This window comes from Pongo abelii, chromosome 1, assembly GCF_028885655.2.
Source record: "Pongo abelii isolate AG06213 chromosome 1, NHGRI_mPonAbe1-v2.0_pri, whole genome shotgun sequence".
Lineage (NCBI taxonomy): Eukaryota > Metazoa > Chordata > Mammalia > Primates > Hominidae > Pongo > Pongo abelii.
The window spans coordinates 19,061,374-19,084,356 of NC_071985.2; the positions used below are offsets into that span (position 1 = coordinate 19,061,374).

Sequence of the window (22,983 nt, forward strand, 5' to 3'; positions counted from 1 at the left end):
GAAATACTTATACATTAAATGTCATCTATTACAAGTTGGGCATCCCTAATCCAAAATGCCCTAACATCAAAAACTTTTTGAGCACCAACATGAGATAGTGACGAAACCGCCTTTGCAAAAAATTTAACAATGACAAAATTGACAGTTTAAGGCATCTGACCTGACTGACTCCATCTAACTTCTAACGTCTAAACTGCCCTTGTTCACTCCTGGGCACAGGCAGAACTAACTTTGGGAGAAACTTAGTTTATAGTTAAACTTTAAAACAAAGATGGTAACAACCCTTTCCCCAAACAAACCCTCTTTTCATCTGGGTACAAGACTGCCTTTGTTGGACTAACAAATCAGCCACAGATTTGCAACTTCCTCAACTACTCCTGCAGATAACATCACCATTGCAGAACTTAAGATTGGCCTTTTGTAATGTCTTTTCAGGCTTCTGCACTTCTGATGACTCCATCCAGATCTCCAGCTTGTCCTGTGGACCCATCCATCCAGAAGCAGACTCGGCACACACAAGGACCATTTTCCACACCCCTATGATTGCACCCCATCCAATCAGCAGCACCCACTCCCTAGTCCCCAGCTCCCTCCAGATTATCCTTGAAAAACCCTAGCCTCTGAATTTTGGGGGAGATTGACTTAAGTAATAAAATTCCAGTCTCCCACTTAGCCAGCTCTGTGTGAATTAAACTCTTTCTCTATTGCAATTCCCATCTTGGTAAGTCAGCTCCATCTGGGCAGCAGGCAAGATGAATCCAGTGGGCGGTCACAGTGACGCCTTTGCTTTCTGATGGTTTAATGTACACAAACTTTGTTTCATGCACAAAATTATGAAAAGTATTGTATTAAATTAACTTCAGGCTATGTGTATAAGGTCTATATAAAACAAACAAATTTTGTACTTTGACTTAGGTCCCAGCCCCAAAATATCTCATTAGGTAGTAAATATAAATATTCCATATCCTGAAAAAATTAAAAACCCAAAATATTTATTGTCTCAAGCATTTTGGATAAAAGATATTCAACCTGTATAGGAGATTAAGAGAACTTACAGCTGGAAAGAGACCTCAGAAATACAGTGATATAATTCCACTTCTTTATCTTTCAGATGAGTCAACTGAGGTAAAGGGCAGCCTGGCTGAAGGTCAACAGCAGGGCTTTTTAATCAGATCCATGCTGCCCCAAAATAATGAAACCCCGGATCAGCTTCTTTTCCAAATCTCGAGAATACAGGCTCCTGGGCCGTGAAATACAATTTGAAAACGTTTCTCTTCTAACAAAGAGTGCAATGTCTTGAGCACTTTAACATACTGTTTTCTGAAATCTCACTGTTTGCTGGTAGGTATCAATGGCTTTGGTGTGGGGCGTCTGATATGTCTATATAAAGAATCCCATGCTGCCCCAGGAAAAAGCACATATATCCAAGTTTTTGTTTGATTTTGTAAGTTTATTGTACAAGATCATATTTTTGTTTTAATAAAGAACAAAAATGAAGTTTCAACATTTGTGAAGAAACATACTTTTTGAGAGAAGATCATTTGGTCAGAAGCATTATTTGTTATTTTGGCTTCTGTTAAAGTTTTCTCAGAAATCAGATTCCCTATGCTAAAAATCTGACTTCTGTATAACAGGTGTATTGTATAATCTGTACTTTTAAGAAGTTTAAAAATGGCCAGGCACGGTGGCTCACGTCTGTAATCCCAGCATTTTGGGAGGCTGAGGCAGGTGGATCACTTGAGGTCAGGAGTTCAAGATCAGTTTGGCCAACATGGAGAAACCCTGTCTCTACTAAAAATACAAAATTAGCTGGGTGTGGTGGTGCATGCCTGTAATCCCTGCTACTCAGGAGGCTGAGGCAGGGGAATTGCTTGAATCCGGGAGGCGGAGGTTGTGGTGAGCTGAGATTGCACCATTGCATTCCAGTGTGGGCAACAAGATCGAAACTCCGTCTCACAAATTGAAAAAAAAAAAAAAAAAAAGTTTAAAAATGGCTGGACGCGGTGGCTCATGCCTATAATCCCACACTTTGGGAGACCGAGGTGGGCAGATCACCTGCGCTCAGGAGTTTTGAGACCAGCCTGGCCAACATGGTGAAACCCTGTCTCTACTAAAAATACAAAAATTAGCCGGGCATGGTGGCACATGCCTGTAATCCCAGCTACCTGGGAGGCTGAGACAGGAGAATCTCCTGAACCCAGGAAGTGGAGGTTGCAGTGAGCCGATATCGCATCTTTGCACTCCAGCCTGGGCAACAGAGCAAGACTCTGTCTCAAGAAAAAAACTAGACAAAAGATAAGCTAGCAATCCCCACACCCACACCCACCCCAAGGCTTTCCCTATTTCAGTAGGGGCAGCACGCCAGCACAGTTGTGTAACAAAGCTCCTGGGCATCACCCTAAATTAATTCCCTGCTCTACCTCCCTTCTCTCTGCCACCCTATTAGCAAACAACTGCCTGCCTCACCATGGAGCTGGGTCTCACCCCATCTCCACTGCTACACACCTGCTCCAGGTACAGCCAGGTGCTGCTTAATGACAGGGATACAATCTGAAAAATGCATCCTTAGGTGATGTCGTCGTTGTGCGAACATCAGAGAGTGTATTTACACAAACCTAGATGGTGTATCCTTAATATATACCTAGGCTACATGGTACAGCCTATTGCTTCTAGGCTACAAACGTGTAGAGCACGTGACTGTCCTGAACACTGGAGGAAACTGTAACACAATGGTAAGTATTTGTGTATCTAAACATAGAAAAGGTAGAGTAAACACATGGTATTATAATCTTATGGGACTACTGTCACCAACCGAAACACTGTTACAGGTGCATGACTGTATCACATCTCTGGCCTGGACTACTGCAACAGTGCTCACAGGACCCCTGCTTCTGGCTCCAAGAGTGGAGGGGACACTCGTACCATTGTTTCACCATAGTGTCACCTCCTGGCCACCCTCTGCCCAGCAACCACACGGACCTTTCCAAAGCATAAAACAGACATTGGGCACTGCTGAAAAGCCCCAGTGGTTTCCTCCAGAATCAAATAACATCCAACGTTTCCCATGACCTGCAAAGGTGCATGGCCCGGGCCTGTCTAGCTCTTCTGCCCCTGTGCACTGTCCCCTTATTCTCTAGGTTCCAGCTACCCTTGGCTTCCATTTGGCTGATATGCCAAATGCACCTCAGCAGCCTGGATCTGCTCCTTCTGCAGGGAGTCTGATTCCTCGGGGTCCCAGAGAGACCTCCTCTCACCTTTCAAGTCTGAACTCACATAACACCTCCTCCAAGGTTCTCTTGACCATGAAAACCTCTCCGACTGCTTGTCCTAATCATGCCTGACCACATGATTGCATTTTATCTTCTTCACAGCATTGATTACTATTTGAAAATACCTTACTTAGCTGTGTGTTCCGCTGTCTACACTCAAGAGAAGGCAATCTCCCTGAGATCTGGCTTGTACACTGTTCTATCTTTAGCACGTAAGAGAATTCCGTAGAAGAACACTTGGCTTGATAGAACGGCTATTTGCTATTTTACTTTCAGAAAGCCCTTCAGTTGGCATCTTTATGTTTACTAAAATATATCTACTATCCATCAAGAATCGTGACTCTGTATCATGATGTCTTGTGGTATACACAATTACGACAGCTTGACTTTAATATTTGCTATGGTTTGAATGTTTGTCCCCTCCAAAACTCATGTTAAACTTTAATTGCCATTGTAACAGTATTAAGAGGTGAGGCTTTTTTTTTTTTTTTTTTTTTTTTTTTTTTTTGAGACAGAGTCTCGCTCTGTCGCCCAGGTTGGAATGCAGAGGCGCGATCTCGGCCCACTGCAAATTCCGCCTCCCGAGTTCAAGTGATTTTCCTGCCTCAGCCTCCCGAGTAGCTGGGATTACAGGTGCCCGCCACTACACCCGGTTAATTTTTGTATTTTTAGTAGAGATGGGGTTTCCATGTTGGCCAGGCTGGTCTCGAACTCCTGACCTCAGGTGATCTGCCCATCTCAGCCTCCTGCAATGCTGGGATTACAGACATGAGCCACCATGCCCAGCCGAGGTGAGGTCTTTAAGAGGTGACCTTTAAGAAGTGACTATGCCATGAGGGCTCCACTCTCATGGGTGGGATTGATGCTATTATAAAAGGGAGAATTTGGCCCCCACTTGCTCTTTCCTGCCTTCTCTTTACCCTCCCGCCATGTGATGACACATCAAGAAGACCCTCGCCAGACACCAGCACCTTGATCTTGGACTTCTCAGCCTCCAGAACTATGAGTAGATAAATTTCTGTTCATTTTAAATTACCCAGTCTGTGGTATTTGGTTAGAGACGCATAAAATGGACTAAGACAATGTTGCTTTTAATTGCACCATGAATGGTTATAAAATGAACTTTCTTCTTTAAAAAATTTTTCCATAACATTTTGGGAGGTGGTGTACAGTTCTAAGAGCCTTCACACTCATGAAGATTTGTCCAACTACCACCACAACCAGGAGACAGAACAGCTCCATCCCTCCTCCAAACATCCCTGGTGCTGCCCCTCTGCAGTCACACTCCCCGCTTCCCTGCCATCCCAGCTCCTGGCCACCACTGGTCTGGCCCCATCCCTAGAGCTGTGTTTTTATGAGGCTGTGACATGAGTGGAATCGTGTATGTAACTGCTTCTCTCACTCAGCATCATGCCCTGGAAAGGCGCCCAGGTTGTATCCTGCATCCGTGGAATGTGCCTTTCAATTGCTAAGTGGTATTCCATTGTATAAATGCACCACACCCACTGAAGGACATCTGTCCTCAAACAGCCCAAGGTCAAGTCCTGCTTTCAGGGTGGTCAGCAATGTTTTGGACCCCGCTCAGCCTTTCACTACTTACCGGGCAAAGACAGTGCCACTGCCACCCGGGAACGTGTAGGGGTGCTGCTTCCGGAACACGTGTCCCACACGGCTGCACGGGATGATCTCCAGGCTGCCACCACACTGCCACACGCGGAACGAGATCTCTGAGATGATGAACAAGACACGGGTGACTGACAGAGCCTGGGACGCGGCTCTGCAACAGCAGACACACCAAGCAGGTACAGAGGCCCCCGACCATCCCATCATGGGGCTCCCATGCCCTCCGCTGCTGAAGGAGATCTGATAAGGACCTTCCTCTTTCCAGAACCTGATCCAGAACTCTCTAAAGGAGAGACATTTGACACACTTGGCTCTCTGGACCACAATACAATCAAGAATGTTCATGGGGAAATATTTTTCAGATGTGGAGTAGACACCTTGAGACAAGAATGCTTCTTGGTCTATTGTAAATATAAAGGCCTCCTGGCATAAGATCATGTATACCCCAGTAGCATCACAACTACTGAGTGACAAAACACTTGTGCTGAATTCTTCACTAGCTGGCTCACGATCATTTGCACTTGCTTAGTATCAACACCGTGGGAAAAGGCAACACTGAAGGTATATAAATATGTACAATTAAGCTTTATTGTTAGATATTCTAGACAACCATATATGCCATCTTTCTCTAAAACTTATTTTTAACAGACTGAACCCCAGGATGCATCTTGGCTTTTCTCATCCAGGAAAAAATAATCCCTTCCCTCAAATGGAAGAGTTTATTAAATACAAGTCCCTGTGTATTAGCAGGCTCAACCTCCTGGCAGAGTCTGGACTTACGGACTATGGACTTAGGGACTGCCTTATGGACTATGGTAGTGACCAAGGACAGTCAAGTAACTGACTGATATCTGCATGCTGCTCGCAGGCTTGGACCAGTCAGTAACCAACAGGCCCAGGTAGGAATGCTCCCTGGGGAAGGCTGCTCTTCACTTGCTTCAACACAGAACTGACCTGCAGGAGAAATGAGATGTGTGGGGCTAGGCACTACCCATACCTACGTAAACACACAGACTGCCCTGGGCATTGGAACTTAGTCGAAGCTTAGACTGACTGGTGCGCCTTTCGTGACACACAGGTACCTTCCAACCAGGTACCTGCCCTTATCACCACTGACTAGGTGAGTGACTGGAGTCTGAGTCAGGGGTCCGACTGAATGCAAGAAACAGATTCAACAGAAAACTAAGATAGAATTTTCTGAAAGGCAAAAAACAGTTTTTCTTCACAAGGTTTGTATAATACAAAAGGGAATTTTCCTCTGTATTATCTAAGATCCCTAAGAACATGTTAGGGAGGCAGGACAAAAATCAACAGAGTTACTGCGAATGACAGGACTTCATTTTTTTTCTGGCTGGATAGTATTCCCAGGAAATTAAGTGAAATAAGAACAGAAAGTTGAATACCACATTTTCACCCATACGTGGAGGCTAAAAAACATTGATCTCATAGAAGTAAAAAGTATAACGGAGGATAGTAAAGGCTGAGAAGGAAGGAGTAGGGATTTGTTCAATGATACAAAATTACAGCTAGAGAAGAGGGATCTTGCTGGTGTTCTACAGCCCTGTAGGGTGACTCTAGGGACCCATAATATATACATAGTTTCAAATAACCAGAAGGATGATAGTGAATGTTCCCAATACAAAGACATGATACATGTTTGAGATGATGGATATGCTAATTTCCTTGATCTGATCACCATACATTCTATGTATTAAAACATCACTATGTGCCCCATGAATATGCACAATTATTATCTGTCAGTTAACAAATTAAAAGAAGTATAAATATACACATATAAAATCTATAGAGTGTGCAGTCACTGTCACCAATGCAGATTGATCAGAAATAGGGTGGGTCCATCACAGACCATACAGTGAGTTGATGGCAAATCCTGCAGGCAGTCAACCTAGTTATGGCAACAGGTACCCAGACTGCCAGGCACATGGCAGGAAATACAACACAGGGGTCAGAACACCATGAGTTGCTACTTGGGTCCAGCAAACTAATGCCTCACTCACTAGGAATGGGTGATCCATGCAGCTGTTACGGGGCTTTAATAAGCAACTCTCTTGTAGTAATAGAAAATGTATGGTTACAATCACACAAGCATAAGCAATGAAAGTTTCTGACTTTACTTTTTACAGTTCCCAACAAAACCTAAGAAGTTGTCGGCTGGGTGCAGTGGCTCATGCCTGTAATCCCAGCACTTTGGGAGGCCGAGGCAGGTGGATCACCTGAGGTCGGGAGTTTGAGACCAGCCTGACCAACATGGAGAAACCCTGTCTCTACTAAAAATACAAAAAATTAGCCGGGCATGGTGGCACATGCCTGTAATCCCAGCTACTTGGGAGGCTGAGGCAGGAGAATCACTTGAATCCGGGAGGCAAACGTTGCGGTGAGCCAAGAATGTGCCACTGTACTCCAGACTGGTGACAGAGCGAGACTCCATTTCAAAAAAAAATAAATAAATAAAGAAGTTGTCCCTACTTCAGAAAATAAAATTTAAATATCCATTTGCCTCACCACAAGATTTAGAATCAGGGGCTAGGAAATCCCCTTGGCTTCTCTATGGGGAATCTGTTTAGCCAACAAGGGATCCTTCCAGGGCTTTTGTGGGAGATTTTCAAGGCTAAGCACAACTACAGTACCTTCAGTGCTGATTTCATTTGAACCCTATAACTTTGAGGATAATTACTCAGTAAAACTCAATGGCTTTTTCATTAAGCAGTTAGTGTTTACATCTTGGTTCTGAGACTCTGGGCAAGGTGCATGACCTCTGCAGACCATACTCCACTAAGAAAGCACAAACGGATGATTCCCTGGAAGTACTCAGCACCATCCTTGCACCACAGGGATCTAGAGAAGCACAGATAATGCCCCCAAGGAGGCTTACCCCCGTCGTTAGAGCTAAGGGTTAGGTTCTTGGTCCTCGGTTTTAATTGCTTAAATGACATAAAGACTTACATGATTAGGAAAATGGGAAGCTCTGGTCATTCCAGTGGGCCACACGTTGAGGAGGTGGTTTTGGATCTTACTCGGGCCTCTCTGCACCACACACCTCTCCCAATGCACACCCACAGAGGCCCCTCAGGCTGGCAATGGCTAGTAGTGTGCACGGCCCCCAGAAGCAGAAGCTAGAGCAGTTCTAAGAAGAAAGGCTCATGGCATGGCCTTCTCACGTGGAAGCCCTTGAGCCCGCTGAACCTCACTGGGAGTCCAAGTCCTCGGCATAACCCAGGAGAGCCCGTCACGGAGGGACAGATGCCCCAGCCTTCTTAGGCAGAGATGCGCTCCTGCTTGCAGGGTTCATCTTCACCCCAACCTGAACCGCTCAGACCCTAGAACCTCCTAGGCACAGCTACATAATAAATACAAACACCAAACCACAATAAAGCAGCTCCTTAACAACAAATCTTCCCCCCAATCTCTGGGTAAATGCCTCCTTAGATATGTAAATCAACACTCTTCCTACAGGATGACACAAAATGCTGGCTGATGTCTCATTTCAGCTAATAGTATGCAAACTTCTGAAAACCACACTGTTTTTGAGAAATGGCCACCTACATGATACGCTGCCCTACTGGGCACCCTGGCCTGCTGGATTTCCACTAAACCATTAGGGGATACCCATGGAACAGGGTGACAGAACTCTCTTTAGAGGGTTAACAATTCTGCAGCCTTTTGTACTCAAATGACTTCAATCCAAGCTTTCCCTAGAGGGTAATGTATCATTTTTTAAAAAAACCCAAAAGGAGTTTGACTCACGGTCCCTCCACCCACACAGTATAGTAATTGAGCCTGAAGAAGCTTTCAACATCAAACCAAGGCAGAGAAATCCTCAAAGATGAGATGGTATCACTGACTCCAACATCATAAAACAATGGAAAAATAATAGGCTAGGCTAGTCTTTTCAAGTAACAAAAACTTTCACAGTCTCAAAACTATTAAAAATGAGTGGCCTCATTTTTCCCTCTTTCCTTCTCCCCTGTCCTCCAGGGTACACTCACCCAAGTTAACAACACTCAGCAGCCCAGGAGAATTTACTCAGAATGTCAAGCATATGAAACAAAAGGCTTTAATTGAAACAAGCAGAAAAGAAGAACTCCCCCACTCCAAACCCTAAACAAACAAAACACATCTTTTCATCTTTTATGCAGTAAATATAAGGCTACCAATGTAGACCATAATGTGTAAAATTGTGCTGTGCCTAAACCTGGGTAAAAATGATTTGCATGGGGTATTTAAAAACAAAAAAACAAACAAACAGAAAAACAAATGAGAACCATTCACAAAGGTAGTCGAGAACGGATTAAGTGCCAAGGCCTCCCTGCCCCATTGGATTTTCATGATTTCAATTCAATCAATCCCACCAGCCTTGCCAGGGTTCATTTTCCACTCTCCACCACTCAGCTTGAATCTGAGCTCCTGGACTGTTTCCCTCTGTTTTTGCAAGCCTGAAACATTCCAAACACTTGGGTTCAGATGCCTTGAAAGAGTTTGCCTTTCCCTTCAAAGATTTTATCTGTATTCTGGCATCCTCCACTCTAACTTAGGGAGGCACATTTTAATGCCCAACTCATGAGACTTTCAAGAGCAAAAGGGGTGTTACGTATGTGTTTGCAAGGATCGATTAAGCCCAGTGAATGGTCACTCTGAAGCCTTTTAAATTTTTTTTCCAGTTGGCACCCTGCCTTTTGCAGAGCTGAGGCACTTCTCTGTCCTGAGATTTGAGGCTTGTACATACCTAGGTTCTCTCCTCCCCACACATCCATCATCATGTCGTACTTCCCCAGTTCTTCAAAATAGAACTTATCCATCACAAACAGCCCACCAGCAATCATGGGGGTTCTAAAGAGGCAGAAAGAAGAGCGGGGAGGGAGGAGAGGGCAAAGTCAAGGTTAGATTGCCAGCACCCTTGCGCCAAGGCCAAGCCTTGATTCCCTAACAATAAGCTGATCTTCAGAACAGCCACACTGCCACTGTTTTCTGCTCAGTGCCCAGCATGCCACTCTCTCTGCTTCACCACTGCTGCCTTCAAATGCCTCCCCCACTGTCCCTGCCTGGATGTTCCCACAGTGCCAGGGGCTGAACTGAGCCTCCCCTATGCAGGAGCGACTGCTGGGGCTGGATCGCTCACTGACATGCTGCCATAGGCAAAGAACTCAGCCTTTCTGTGTGTCAGTTTCCTTATGGGGTAGCTATGAGGATTGCAAAAAATCATGGGCATAAAGCCCTGAGCATGCTTAGGAAATGCTCCACAGCACCAGCTCTCATTATCACTATCATAGATGAGGCTCCACCTCCTACAAGGGAACCCACCATGCTCCTCACTTCATCACCCCAGGGAAGGGGTTGACAACAGATGTACGCTGAGCTCCCTACTTTGTTCCCAGAAGAGATGCTGTGCGAATTCAGTGTAAAGTGCTGGGAAGGTTGATAGCACACTGCAGATGTTGGCTAAATGTCAGCAAATATATTTCAGCGCTAAGTACTCTGTGAATGCTATCTCACTTAACCGTGTGCCAACTTGGAAGAGGTAGCCCCCTTCTCTCCCCAGCTAGAGAAGGCATCCTGACTCTCAACCAGGAAGCCCACTGCCTGGCCTGGGAATCTTAAAGCATGGGCTTCATGAGCATGGGCTCCCTCCTCTGCAAGAGAGCAAAGGCCTGCTGGGCAGGGGCAAGCCTCCTGCTGCCCATCAAGCCCCTTTTCCTGGGCCTGGGGTCAGCTCGGAGATCCTGCTCTGCTACAGAAACACTCTACATTATCAACATACAGGAATGCACAGACCTAGCAGATAGGCCTTATAAACCTATGTGAGACTTCAACTCTGGAAAAGAAATCTCCAAGGATTTTATTCTATGACCTGGTGGAAGGTGCTCATCTTTGAGCTAAGACGAGGGGAAATTGCAGGGCAGAAGGTGAACAGCCCCTACTGGGTCTCCAGGCGGCACGGGCCCAGCAAAGAAGCTGGAACCTGGGGTCTCATCTGGGAGGGGCACCCTGAAGGATGCTGGCACTTACTTTATAGGGGCGACTGGGTTCCCCTGCCGGGACCTTCTCTGCTCAGGCGTCATGTAATCCCACTTGAATACCAAGTTCCAATCAAAACCTGCCAGCCAGGAAAAGAAACAGGGTGTTGACAAGAGACTGGCCACTTCCTCCCGACACCCCCATTCCTCACAGCTTAAAAATATTCGATGTTTGGAGAGAACTCAATGAAAACCAAAACAAAGCCAAAAAAGAAGGTGTGGAGGAGAGAGAAGGGGACTGGGGGCGTGGGTGTAGCTGAAGAGAGAGACCAGCAGTGAGGGTGAATGTTGAAATCTTCTCTCTGCCCCTCCCTAAAGAAAATGTGAGTCAGGCTTTTCTAATATTGAAATGTGTAAGAACAAATGAAATGTGGGGAGAGAACTGGGGTCTGTGTGGTGATAACCAGGGCATGTCCAAGGGCTATAAGGATGTGAGGAAAAAGAGCATCCAATATGAAAATCAAGCCTTGGTACCTCCAACACTGCCCCAGGGGAAGGCAATGCTGGGGAGGGAACAAGGCTTTGTCAATTCCCTGGGCCAGCAAACTTCAGACTGTATTTGCAGCAAGAATGGAGTGGGAACATGCTGGGAATATGAAAACTTCAAGGGAAAATGAGCCAGCGGAAGTTGCCAAGCTGGGCAAACAAGCTTCAATTTCAGATACATTTGGCACCTGTTGCATTTCATTTTTGGAATCCTCAGTCCCCTGAGGATGGAAGAGCCTGGACCCTGTACCTGGACTTGGTTGTGGGCATCTGCATGGCCTCAGGTCTCGCTCTTGCTCCCAGGGTCACACGCATAGTGCCTCTTGGAGGCCAGCAGGCCCCACCTGCGGAAGCTGTCCTGGTGCATCAGGAGGCCACTTCTTGGCAAACACATGGCTCATGGTGCTGCATTTCCAATTCCAAGGGTCTGACAGCCAAACCTAATGACTCTAGGGCCATGCATCTTTCAATCCTCTTAAGCTCTCTGCCATCAGGCTTTTTGTCAACAGGGCTTTTGCAATGCCCAAGTTTGGATTTGTCTGCATGCTTTGAACTCATAGTCTGCCTGCCCTGACAGCCCCAGTGACTGAAGGATGGCGGGTGGGGGTTTCTGAGCGTCCTGGGCTGGCCAAGAATTTATGGCTCTGGACAAAGAGGTCTCCCAGCTCCCTCACTGCAGGATAGAGTGGCCTCAGGCAAAGAGAGAGGGAAATGGACAGGGGCCCAGGTAGTGGGGACAGGAAGGCACAGAGAGGAGACCCCTGCGGGCCCCTGAGCTGGCTCTTATCATGGTGCCTCAAAGGCCATGAAGGCAAACCAGAAAAACAATGTCCTGGCTGTTTCACTAACAGAAAAGGTTAAGGATCAGCTGACATAACCTTTCCTTAATTTTTTTGATGTTACTATTATCTTATTATTTATTTTATTAATTTGGTCCAAAGAGACAGGCTATAGCAGATTAAAGATCTGCTAAGAATGGCATCCTTGATTTTTTTTCTAAAGGAATTTCATAAAATGCTCTTAGGGTGAACGTGGCCCCGTTCCTCTGACCCAGAAGACCTGTACCCCCACACGGAGCACCTGGCTGTTCTTGCCCCTGCTCTGACATACGCAGCTGCTTTGTGAGAAATAGAGCCTGGTAGATCTCAGCTCTTCCAATACTTGGGGAAATACAACATTCTGAAAGCCAGGCTTTCTAGCTATCTAAGGATGCCTCCTCTTTAATGTCCCCAAACATTTTACTTCTTACCATTTGCTGGGAATCCTTCCCGAATGTTATGTTTCCCACCCTAGGTACAGTCCTTCAAGCATGCCCGCCCTCCCGCTGATATCTAATTCCATTACGCCCTGTGTGGCCAGCACAATTATCATCCCATTTCCCAGATGGGGAAGCTGAGGAGCAGAGGCAAAACGGCCTGCTCACGATGACGGGGCCTGCAAGAGGCAGGTGGGGCCAAAGCCCACAATGTCTAGGACCATGGCTGAGTCTCCCTAAAAAGTCCAAGTATTCTGTTTTCTGGGGTTAAGGCTTGCTTGCACACATATGTGTATGTGTATGAATAAATAGGGTCTCACTGTGTCTCCCAGGCTTGATCATGGCTCACTGCAGCCTTGACCTCCCAGGCTCAAGTGATCCTCCCACCTTAGCCCCCTGAGTAGCTGGCATGCCACCACACGCAGCTATTTTTTTTTTTTTTTTTTTAATAGAGACAAGAGTCTTGTTATGTTGCCCAGGCTGGTCTTGAACTCCTGGGATCAAGCAATCCTCCCACCTTAGTCTCCCCAAAGTGCTGGGATTATAGGCGTGAGCCACTGCACCTGGCCAAGGCCCTATTTTATAGTTTTACTGTCTTCTTTTTTGATGTTAGACCATCAGTTGACCCTCTGCCCAGTGTCTATCTAGAATAGTTCATCTTCACACAGATGAAAGCTCTTTGAGGTCTTTGATAATTTTTAAGAGGGTAAACAGACAAAGTGCTCTTGGGGCTCCAGGGTGGGTGCCGTGAGGACATACAGGAAACTGGTGTGGTCATTCCAATGAAAGGGGACCGGGATGACGTAGGTACAGGTGTTGGGCTGGGAAACAGGGGTACAAGAAACCATGTTACATGCAGGGGGCTGTATCAGCAGAACAGGGTCACACGTGGGCTTGGTGAGGGAGAGGGGGTTGAGGATGACACAGGTCTCCACCTGAGCAACCAGCAAGAGACCAGGCTGTCAGAGAAATAGCCGGGGTGAGCAGAGAAGGCAAAGACAGGCTCCAGCCCCTTGAATCCCACAAAGCCTCAGCTCCGTGAAGCTTCTCACCCCAGATTCCTGCAAGGAAGGCTTCATCATCTCTGATCAAAAAGGATGCCATATCTGTTCATGGAACCACATGGCTCGCAAAAGTGACAGGTGGTCAAGGAAGAGGAGAAAGGGAAACCCAGGAAACTCTTTAAGGGAGCAAGTCTATTTTTTTTTCTCTGTATGAAGTCCTACTTGTTAAGCACACAGGTGCTTTTTACTCAGAACACACACTACGGCGTGAACACTGTTGTCACTGTCACTCCTGATAATGAGAGGGAGTGGTGATCAGATGCTGGTGTAGACAGGATGAGCTAGGCAGGGGCACCATGACAGACACCTACCACCCTTCAAGTCAGCAGATGCCCCCACATACTGAAAGTTGTCCATATTAATGACATCGATGATGGGTGACACAACCCGAGTCCTGTCCTAAAATACAAACAAAGAGAGGAGTAGTTATCAAAATCCCAGCAAAACAAAAAACCTACCCAACCATAGAAAGCATTAGTGTTAGGCAGGCACAGGGCAAACCCGAATGGCCCTTACTACTTACTACCCTAGGCCCGCAAGAACCCAGCCTCCCCACCCAGACCTAGAAGGTCTTGCTCTTGGCCATCCACAGATGTGCTGTGGCCCGCTGGGAGGCAGGGAGGGAGGTCAGGAGTGGGAGCGTAGCAGGAGTCACTATAGGAGTGGAGACACCCATGGTTATGGGACAGGTAGCCATCAGTTCACCCAGCTAAAGGCAAAAACTGTGTTGCTGTGTCCCAAGGGTCCTTTTCTGTTTGCCCAAATACCATTAGTGATTTGTGAGCTGCAGTAAACCTCAGGAATGGAATCACTGCTAAAATGCCCATACATCAAAATTAGGAATATATCTCTATGTGGGAGTGTGTGTGTGTAAGAGATGTGGTAAGTATCAATATTATCACAGCAGAAGGTTAACCAAATCCACTAGAGATTTCCAGATTCTAAGTTTGCCTCATCTGTAATTCTATCTTTGTTTTTTGTATTTTGTTGTTGTTGTTGTTTGTTTGTTTTGAGACGGAGTTTCACTCTTGTTTCCCAGGCTGGAGTGCAATGGTGTGATCTTGGCTCACCGTAACCTCCGCCTCCCGGGTTCAAGTGATTCTCCTGCCTCAGCCTCCCAAGTAGCTGGGATTACAGATATGCGCCACCACGCCCGGCTAATTTTTGTATTTTTAGTAGAGACGGGATTTCTCCATGCTGGTCAGGCTATTCTTGAACTCCTAACCTCAGGTGATCCGCTGGCCTCGGCCTCCCAAAGTGCTGGGATTACAGGCGTGAGCCACCGCATCCGGCCCCTATGATTCTATTTAAAAAAAAAAAAAAAAAATCCCCCTCGACTGAGCCATGTCTTTATGCCACATTGTCATCATTCTGGTAAGAGTTTGTGAACATAAGGCCTTTTAACGTCTCTAATCTCTTTAAGCTCAAATGACGGACGCTGGTGAGAGACCCTGGACTGTGCCCCATGCTGACAGTTAACCAAAGAGCAAGTGTTTTCCTTGAGCCACTTAGAGAACCCTTATTAGCCAGAAGAAAGATTTAGGAGTACAACTTAGTAACAGAACCAGCAGAGCTAAGAACATACTACATCAGAGGAACAGGTGAAGGAACATGCCAATTAGGAACACGCAAACACTGCAAAGCTCTGTAACACCCAGGTGCAAATTTACAGGGAAAAGTAACCTGTGTGGTGCATTGAGGGCAGAGAAGAATACAACTTTCCTTGCCTGGCTCAGTCTGGTTCTAGGTGTATGAGTTAAAGGATATAATCTACTTTACATTTTGTTTGATAAGGCTCGATTTAGTGGAAGTTAATAGGCTCGGCACTTTCTCACCTTAGTTTAGGAGCAGGTGTTCGAAGCAGTTCTGACAATCTGACCACTGAGCTGAGTGGCCTTCGCACACCCAAACACTGCCATGGCAGTTTTGGTTTTGACTGCGCTTCCCTGAGAGACAGCCTGGCGGAGCGTAGCCAGGGAGAGCAAGAAGTTGTGGGGTTGGGTTGGGGTGGGTGGGGATTCCAGGGCGGGTTCTTCTTGGATATAGCTGTGTGCACATGTGTTAAGAGAGGGGCTCAGATAGGGATTTAATGAAACTGGCTTTGCAATCCTGGCTCCGCTACCTGTATGATTTTGCGTGCATTATTAAAGTTCCCTGAACCCCAGCCTCTTTACCTGTCAAACGGAGATAACAAGTGCATTACAGGTAACATATAAAAAAGGCCTAGCATGTAGCCCCAACTTGATAAAGGGTAATGAATATGATTTTCATAATTCCTAGTAGCTTGTGTTTACTTAGTATTCCATGACTCACAGCCCATCAGCTATCCTTGCTATGCTTAGGCAGAACTACTTGTTCATTTTCTATTTCCTTTCATTAAGTTTGCTTTATCGCCCCCAAGGAAGTGCTTTCTTAGTAGGAAGGAAAGAAAAGTCAATAAAACAAGCAGAAGGCAAGAGAAATGACAAAAGGCCAAATGTAATATTAGCAATGAAGTTTCTAGAAAGCAGAAGGTGCAGAGGTGTAGCTGCGGATCACCCTCTGACAACCCCACCAGTCCCTGTATGCTTCCTAGCCACCCCCGGCTCCCACAGGAGCCTGAAAGCCTGCTGGGCTAACCTGCCCAACTCACTAAGAGCAGAGAGGTGGCTCCAGGGACAGCTTCCCCAGCACACCCCGCTCTGCGAGCTGCAAGAGACGGCACTTGCTAGATGCCGGGCAACGTTCTAAGCACTCTGTGAAGCTGTAGGCGGGGAAGGAAACTGCTCCCTTGAAAAGGGCTGCCTTCAACTAATCAGGCTCTCACCAGCCTCTGCTGATCCTCGCCTCCTACCTGTCAACGGATGGTTCCTCCTACTGATAGATTCCTACAGCCAGTAAAACAGTCTTTCTACAATGCCCCAAAGGCATTTTCTTTCTGTCAAGGAAAACTGCAGACGGCAAGCTCAGCCCCTTCCAGGCCTGATGCCCCACTCCCCGCGTTACACCTCCCCTGGACCATGCTCCCCTCTGTCCCCTCTACCAACCACCCACCACCTGACCCCCCTCCCTGCCCCCGTCATCTCACCTCCGCCACCCTCTCCAGGAGGGGCTCCAGCCAGTGCTCATTACACTCGCAGTGACTGTCCAGGAAAGTCAGGACCTTGGCTTGGGCAGCATCGGCCCCCCGAACCCGTGAGCGCATCAGGCCTGCGGAGGTGAGTTGGAAAGCGCGTCAGGAGAGAGAAGCCACGGGGCCAGCACAACCCCATGCCAACCGGCAACGTCTCCCTGCCCGCAGCTCTGCAGCCTGCTTTCTGGGCATAGAGGTTACTGTAAACTTGCTGGATGAGATCCAAATTGCCCCGTGGTTACCAAGACAGATTATTGTCAGAACTTTTAATTTTAATAGTTATATTGGATCACTGGGAGGACAATGTTCTTAGAACCACCGTCTTCTGAGAAAGGCCCTTTACATTACTGAAGTCTCCTTTATCAAGTAACCAAAATGTGGAACTTTTATAACTACATTCCTCTGACACAGCAACAGTTTTCTAACTAACTGGGCTAAGGAAGGTGTCACCCAGAGACTTCCAGTGCTAATGGTGTTGATTTTAGTGGTGATATTTGTAACAGTGTTGTGAATATCTCTGTCTTCTAAGACTTATGAGGAGCTAAATAACACAAGTTGCAAAGCCCTGCTGTCTGCCTTTTACATAAAATTAGTTATACTATTGGTCAAATTCTACAATTTATATGCTTGTGATCTGTTAATAATGTGCATGTTCATTATGACACAAAATATAAATAGTGTATTTCAAAAATTAGCCGTGGGTGGTGGCCTGTGCCTGTGCCTGTGGTTCTAGCTACTTGGGAGGCTGAGGTGGGAGGATCACTGGAGCCTGGGAAGTGAGCCATGATTGCGCCATCACACTCCAGCCTGGGTGATAGAGTGAGTCCCTGTCTCAAAATAAATAAAAAATAAAATAAAATAAATAATAGTATATTTATCCCTGGATGTTGTGATCATAAACGGCTTTTGCTATATATGCTGGGCTTTCTATGTGAAGATGCTGCAACTATTCATAACCCGTGAGGACAAGTCTGCTAAGTACTTTTTTCCACAGTCAAAATGGGTTTTCAGTGATTCCTATGTGGCTGCATGCTAGAACAGGGAAAAAGACTAAGGATTTCAAGTTGTGATAACTGCAGAACAACTTGTATGGGGCAAACCTTTGCTCCGACAACAATTATAAACTCTGAGCAAAATATAAAAAGCAGCAATTTGAAAGCCAGAAGCAGACAGAAACTAGATAGGATCCAACCCCTTAAAATAAGAAAATAACACTGAGCGAGCTCCGTGTTTATATGGCGTTTTCCACGAGGATGCTCTCCAATCCACTGCAATGCAGCCTTTTTTGGCTTGAGTTGTCACAGGATAGAGAGTTCAGAGCTTCTGGTATCTGGAAACTGAAGAAGATCCTGGAAAGGAGGTAGGCCCCAAATCTGGCAATAACCTCCTGTTAAATCTTTGGCTGACTTCTGAACCATGCAGGAACCAAGTCCAACATGAAAAGCAACAGTTAGAAGGCAGAAAAAACTTGAGTTTCAGCTGCTATCTACTGCAGAGAAAACAAAGTTTGGAATTTGAGTCCTGCCAAGTGTGACATGCTTGGTAAAGATCTCAATTCTTCTATAGGAACTTCAGAAAGACCACACATAGGAATATAGACTATGTATCATGAATAAGGGACTCATAAAAACAGACTCGTGGCCGGGCGTGGTGGCTCATGCCTGTAATCCCAGCACTTTGGGAGGCTGCGGTGGGCAGATCACCTGAGGTCAGGAGTTCAAGACCGGCCTAGCTAACACGGTGAAACCCATTTCTATTAAAAATACAAAAAATTAGCCAGGCGTGGTGGCGTGTGCCTGTAATCCCAGCTACTCGGGAGGCTGAGGTAGGAGAATTGCTTGAACCCAGGAGGCAGAGGTTGCAGTGAGCTGAGATTACACCATTGCACTCCAGCCTGAGCAACGAGAGAGAAACGCTGTCACAAACAAACAAACAAACCAAAACAAGAAAAAAAAACCATACTCATCCTAGCAAAGTACAAAAAAGAGCCTACAGCAGTTCAGCATCGTCATCTGGTAATTTAATTGCCCAATATAACAAAGATGAATACTCTTTAGAGAAAGATAACATAATCCAGTGTTTCTACAACATATCATCCACAATGCCAATTATAAAATAAAAAATCACTACACATGAGAAGAAATAGGAAAATGGAGACCACACCAAAGAGCAAAAAGTCATCAGAAGTTCACCCTGAGATGACCCAGAGGTTGGAATTAGCAGGGGAGGATTTAAAAGCAGCTATTATAAATATGTTTAATAACTCAAAGGCAACAATTTTAATGAGTGAATGGGTGGGGAATCTGAGCAAAGAAATAAAAACTATAAAAAAGAATCAAATGGTTATTCCAGAACTTAAAAATGAAATTATCTGAAATGAAAAATCCACTGACTGGTCTTAATAGCATAATGGAGATGGCAGAATGACTAGTGAACTTGAAGATGGAACAACAGAAACAGATCCATCTGGTGGACAGAGAAAAAACTAAGGGGGAAAAAGTCTAGTCATCTATAGGACAATATCAAGTGGTATAACATATGTGCAACTGAAGTTCAAGAATGAGTCAGAAAAAAATACATGAAGAAATAAAAGGCCAGTCATTTCCCAAACTTGGTGGAAAACATCATCTTACATATTCAGTTTACATCAGCAAACTTGAAGCAGGATAAATATAAAGAAAACTAAATCTAGGCACATTATAATCAAATTGCTTAAAAAAAAAGAACAACAGATATAGAGACAACCTGAAAAGCAGCCAGAGGAAATGACCCATAACACACAAAGGAACAACAGTATGAATTTTCTGAGACAGAGTCTCACCCTGTCACTCAAGCTGGAGTGCAGTGGCACGATATCGGCTCACTGCAACCTCTGCCTTCCAGGTTCAAGCGATTCTTCTGCCTCAGTCTCCCGAGTAGCCGGGACTACAGGCACATGCTACCATGCCCGGCTAATTTTCGTATTTTTAGTAAAGACGGGGTTTCACCATGTTGGCCAGGCTGGTCTCAAACTCCTGACCTCGTGATCTGCCTGCCTCGGCCTCCCAAAGTGCTGGGATTACAGGTGTGAGCCACCGCGCCCCACCTGTAGTGAAACCTTTAAAGTGCTGCAAGAAAAATTAATTGTCAACTCAGATTCCACTGAGAGAAAATAGCCTCCAATAACAAAGGAGAAAAAAATTCTTCAGATAAAACCTGAGATTGTGTTGCCTATGAGAAAAAATTCTAAAGAAAATTATTTGGGCTAAATAAAAACTCCAATCTATGGAAAGAAACAAAGATACTACAAATGGAAAATATGAGGATAAGCTTAACACATCCACATATTCTTCTCTTTATTTAATAGATACTGACTATTTGAAGTAAAAATGTAACACTGTGTTGTGGGGTTTAAGATGTACGTAGAAGAAAAACATGATAACGATAGTACATAGGAAGGGAAATGGAAATGCAATTTAACTATCATAAAATTCTTAAGTTTAAAGTGGTATGATGTTGACTCTTAGGCAGACTGTCGTAAGTTAAAGCTGCATGTTGTAATTCTCAGAGCAACTGTGCATACATGAACAGTATTGCTGAAAAGCTACAAGAATAATTCAAACGGAATACTAAAAAAATCAATGAATCCAAAAGAAGGCAAGAAAGTAGGAACACAGTTACAAAAAGCAAAATGCACATGATACAAATAGAGAAGAAACAGCCGAAGAGCAGACCCAAACCCAATCACACCAATGATTACACCACATGTAAATGAACTACCCTCAATCTGGGTGGGCACAATCTAATCAGCTGCCAGCACAGCCAGAATAAAGCAGACAGAAGAATGTAGAGAGACTGGACTGGCTTGGTCTCCCCCGGCCTATATCCTTCTTCCATGCTGGATGCTTCCTGCCCTTGGAACACTGGACTCCAAGTTCTTCAGCTTTGGGACTACTGGACATTCAACCACAGACTGAAGGCTGCACTGTCAGCTTCCCCACTTTTGAGGTTTTGGGACTTGGACTGGCTTCCTTGCTCCTCAGCTGCAGATGGCCTATTGTGGGGCTTCACCTTGTGATTGTGTGAGTCAATATTCCTTAATAAACTCCCATTTATATATACATCTATCCTATTAGTTCTGTCCTTTTGGAGAATCCTGACTAGTATAAAAGCTAAATATTGGTTCTTTTAAAAGATGAACAGAGTCGATAAACAGCAGACAGATAAAGAAAATAAGAAGATATAAATTACCAAAATCAATAAAATAGTAATACTAATCCGACAAAGTGTAAAAAAGGAGACAATATCATAAGCAACTTTGTGCCAATAAATATAAAAACGTTGATGAAATACAAAATTTCTTGAAAGACAATTACCAAAACAGACACAAAAAGAAACAGCAGATCTGAATAGGCCTATATCCATTAAAAAGATTGAATTAGTTATCAAAAATCTTTCTATAAAGAAAATTCCTGGTCCAGACTGGTTAATTCTATTAAACAGTTAAAAAAGAAATAATTAAAATATTATACAAACTCTTTTAGAAAATAAAATAGAAGGGCACACTTTCCATCTTGTTTTATAAGGCTAGTAAACCGTAATGCCAAAACTGGAAAAATACATTTTAAGAAAATTACAGACCAATGTTTCCCATAAACACAGGTATAAAAATCCTTAACAAAAATATATTAAAAGGATACTGTATCATGACCAACTGGGGCTTATACTAGGAATGCGAAGCTAGTTTAACATCTGTAAATCAACCAATGTATTTCACCATATTAACAGATTAAAAAAGAAATACCACTTGATTATCTCCACAAATGCAGAGAAAAAGATTTATCTCATTATTAACATGGTTTTGGTCCTATTATTGTCATTAAATAGCCTGTAGGGCCTTGAGAAAGCCACCTAGCCTCTTTAGGTTTAGTATTTCCATCTGTAAAATGAAAGTATTAGGCTCTCAACTTCCACCGTACATCGGCATCATTTTAGCAGCTTTTAAAAACGCAGCTGCCCACACCCCACCCAGAGAAATCCAGAAATTTCTATTTAATTATGAATGAGGGCAAGACATGGTCCTAAATTCCCTAGGTGCTTCTAATAAATTGCTAGGTTAAGAATCAATGCACAATAAAATCCACAGAAGATTGATCCTAAGACTGCTCTTTCACTACCATAATATTTTAGGCAATTAATTTACTTTGTCATCTAGTGGCATCACTACAAGCACTCTGTGTGTATGCTTACATAGATGGGATCTTATACACACACGGGTACATATATACATGAGTGAGTGTGCAAGTGTGCACATATTTTCTCATTCAATTGTTACAGACTTCAGCTGTTCCATATAGGCTTTCCATAATCTGGCTTCTCCCAACCCACCCTTCTTATGCCTTCCCCGAAACAACATATCAGCACGGGTTCAACCCAAATGAACATTCTAGTGGAAAGTTAATACTGATAAGCTTTGTTCTGATTTCTAAGCAGTTTAAAGACAAAGACACTGTTAGATAAGGCTCGTAAGTGATTTACAGTGCCAACACTATCTCTCTTTCCTCCTTCCCCACTTCTCCTCCTCTTTATTTTATTTTACTTTTTTTCAAAGCCTGTGCCAGGTGATGGGGTAGGATGGCAGATACTTTGGGTTTAAATTCATAAAGTTATTTTGAAGGTGTTTAGGGGGCAGCAAATTGCCCCCTTTTTGGTTTATTCCAGGCTTGGTGGACTGATGTGAGTCTGGCAAACAGAGCTTGTTTAGAAGGCAAGGCTTATCCCACTGTTTATGTATCCTGAATGTCTAGCTTGATGACCCTAGTTGGTTAAAATATGACGCTGTTCTAACAGGCTCAATCACTGTGTTGGCTAATAAGATTCTTGGTAAGAAAAACTTCACTCCTTGACTCCAGCTGGAGTGCATATGTAACGAGAAGAAAGAGTTTTACACTGATGAAGGAATACAATCACCACCCCTGGATCAACAGTCAGACTTAAACAGCAAATGTGGCATGGGTTCCAAAGCTCCGTGATTTTCCTATACTGAAAGATTTCTCCCAACCGTAGAGGAGCCTAACAATTCAGTCATCAGGGTCTCTAACAGCACTGACACACTGGATGTTAATTACATTGTGACTGGAGCTTCTTTCCCAGACACTCCAGT

At 44.7% G+C, this 22,983-nt stretch overlaps 1 protein-coding gene across 1 annotated transcript in view; it reads right to left on the reverse strand.

The window, feature by feature from the left end:
* The window catches only part of GALNT2 (polypeptide N-acetylgalactosaminyltransferase 2), a 216,511-nt gene that overhangs the window by 21,607 nt on the left and 171,921 nt on the right, over positions 1 to 22,983 (reverse strand). Inside the window, exons 7-11 of the mRNA XM_024247364.3 lie at positions 16,797 to 16,918; positions 14,041 to 14,128; positions 10,917 to 11,004; positions 9,637 to 9,740; positions 4,870 to 4,996 (exon numbers count right to left, since the gene is read on the reverse strand). Coding sequence (XP_024103132.1) covers positions 4,870 to 4,996; positions 9,637 to 9,740; positions 10,917 to 11,004; positions 14,041 to 14,128; positions 16,797 to 16,918 — 529 coding nt within the window. The remainder of the gene's footprint in view (positions 1 to 4,869; positions 4,997 to 9,636; positions 9,741 to 10,916; positions 11,005 to 14,040; positions 14,129 to 16,796; positions 16,919 to 22,983) is intronic.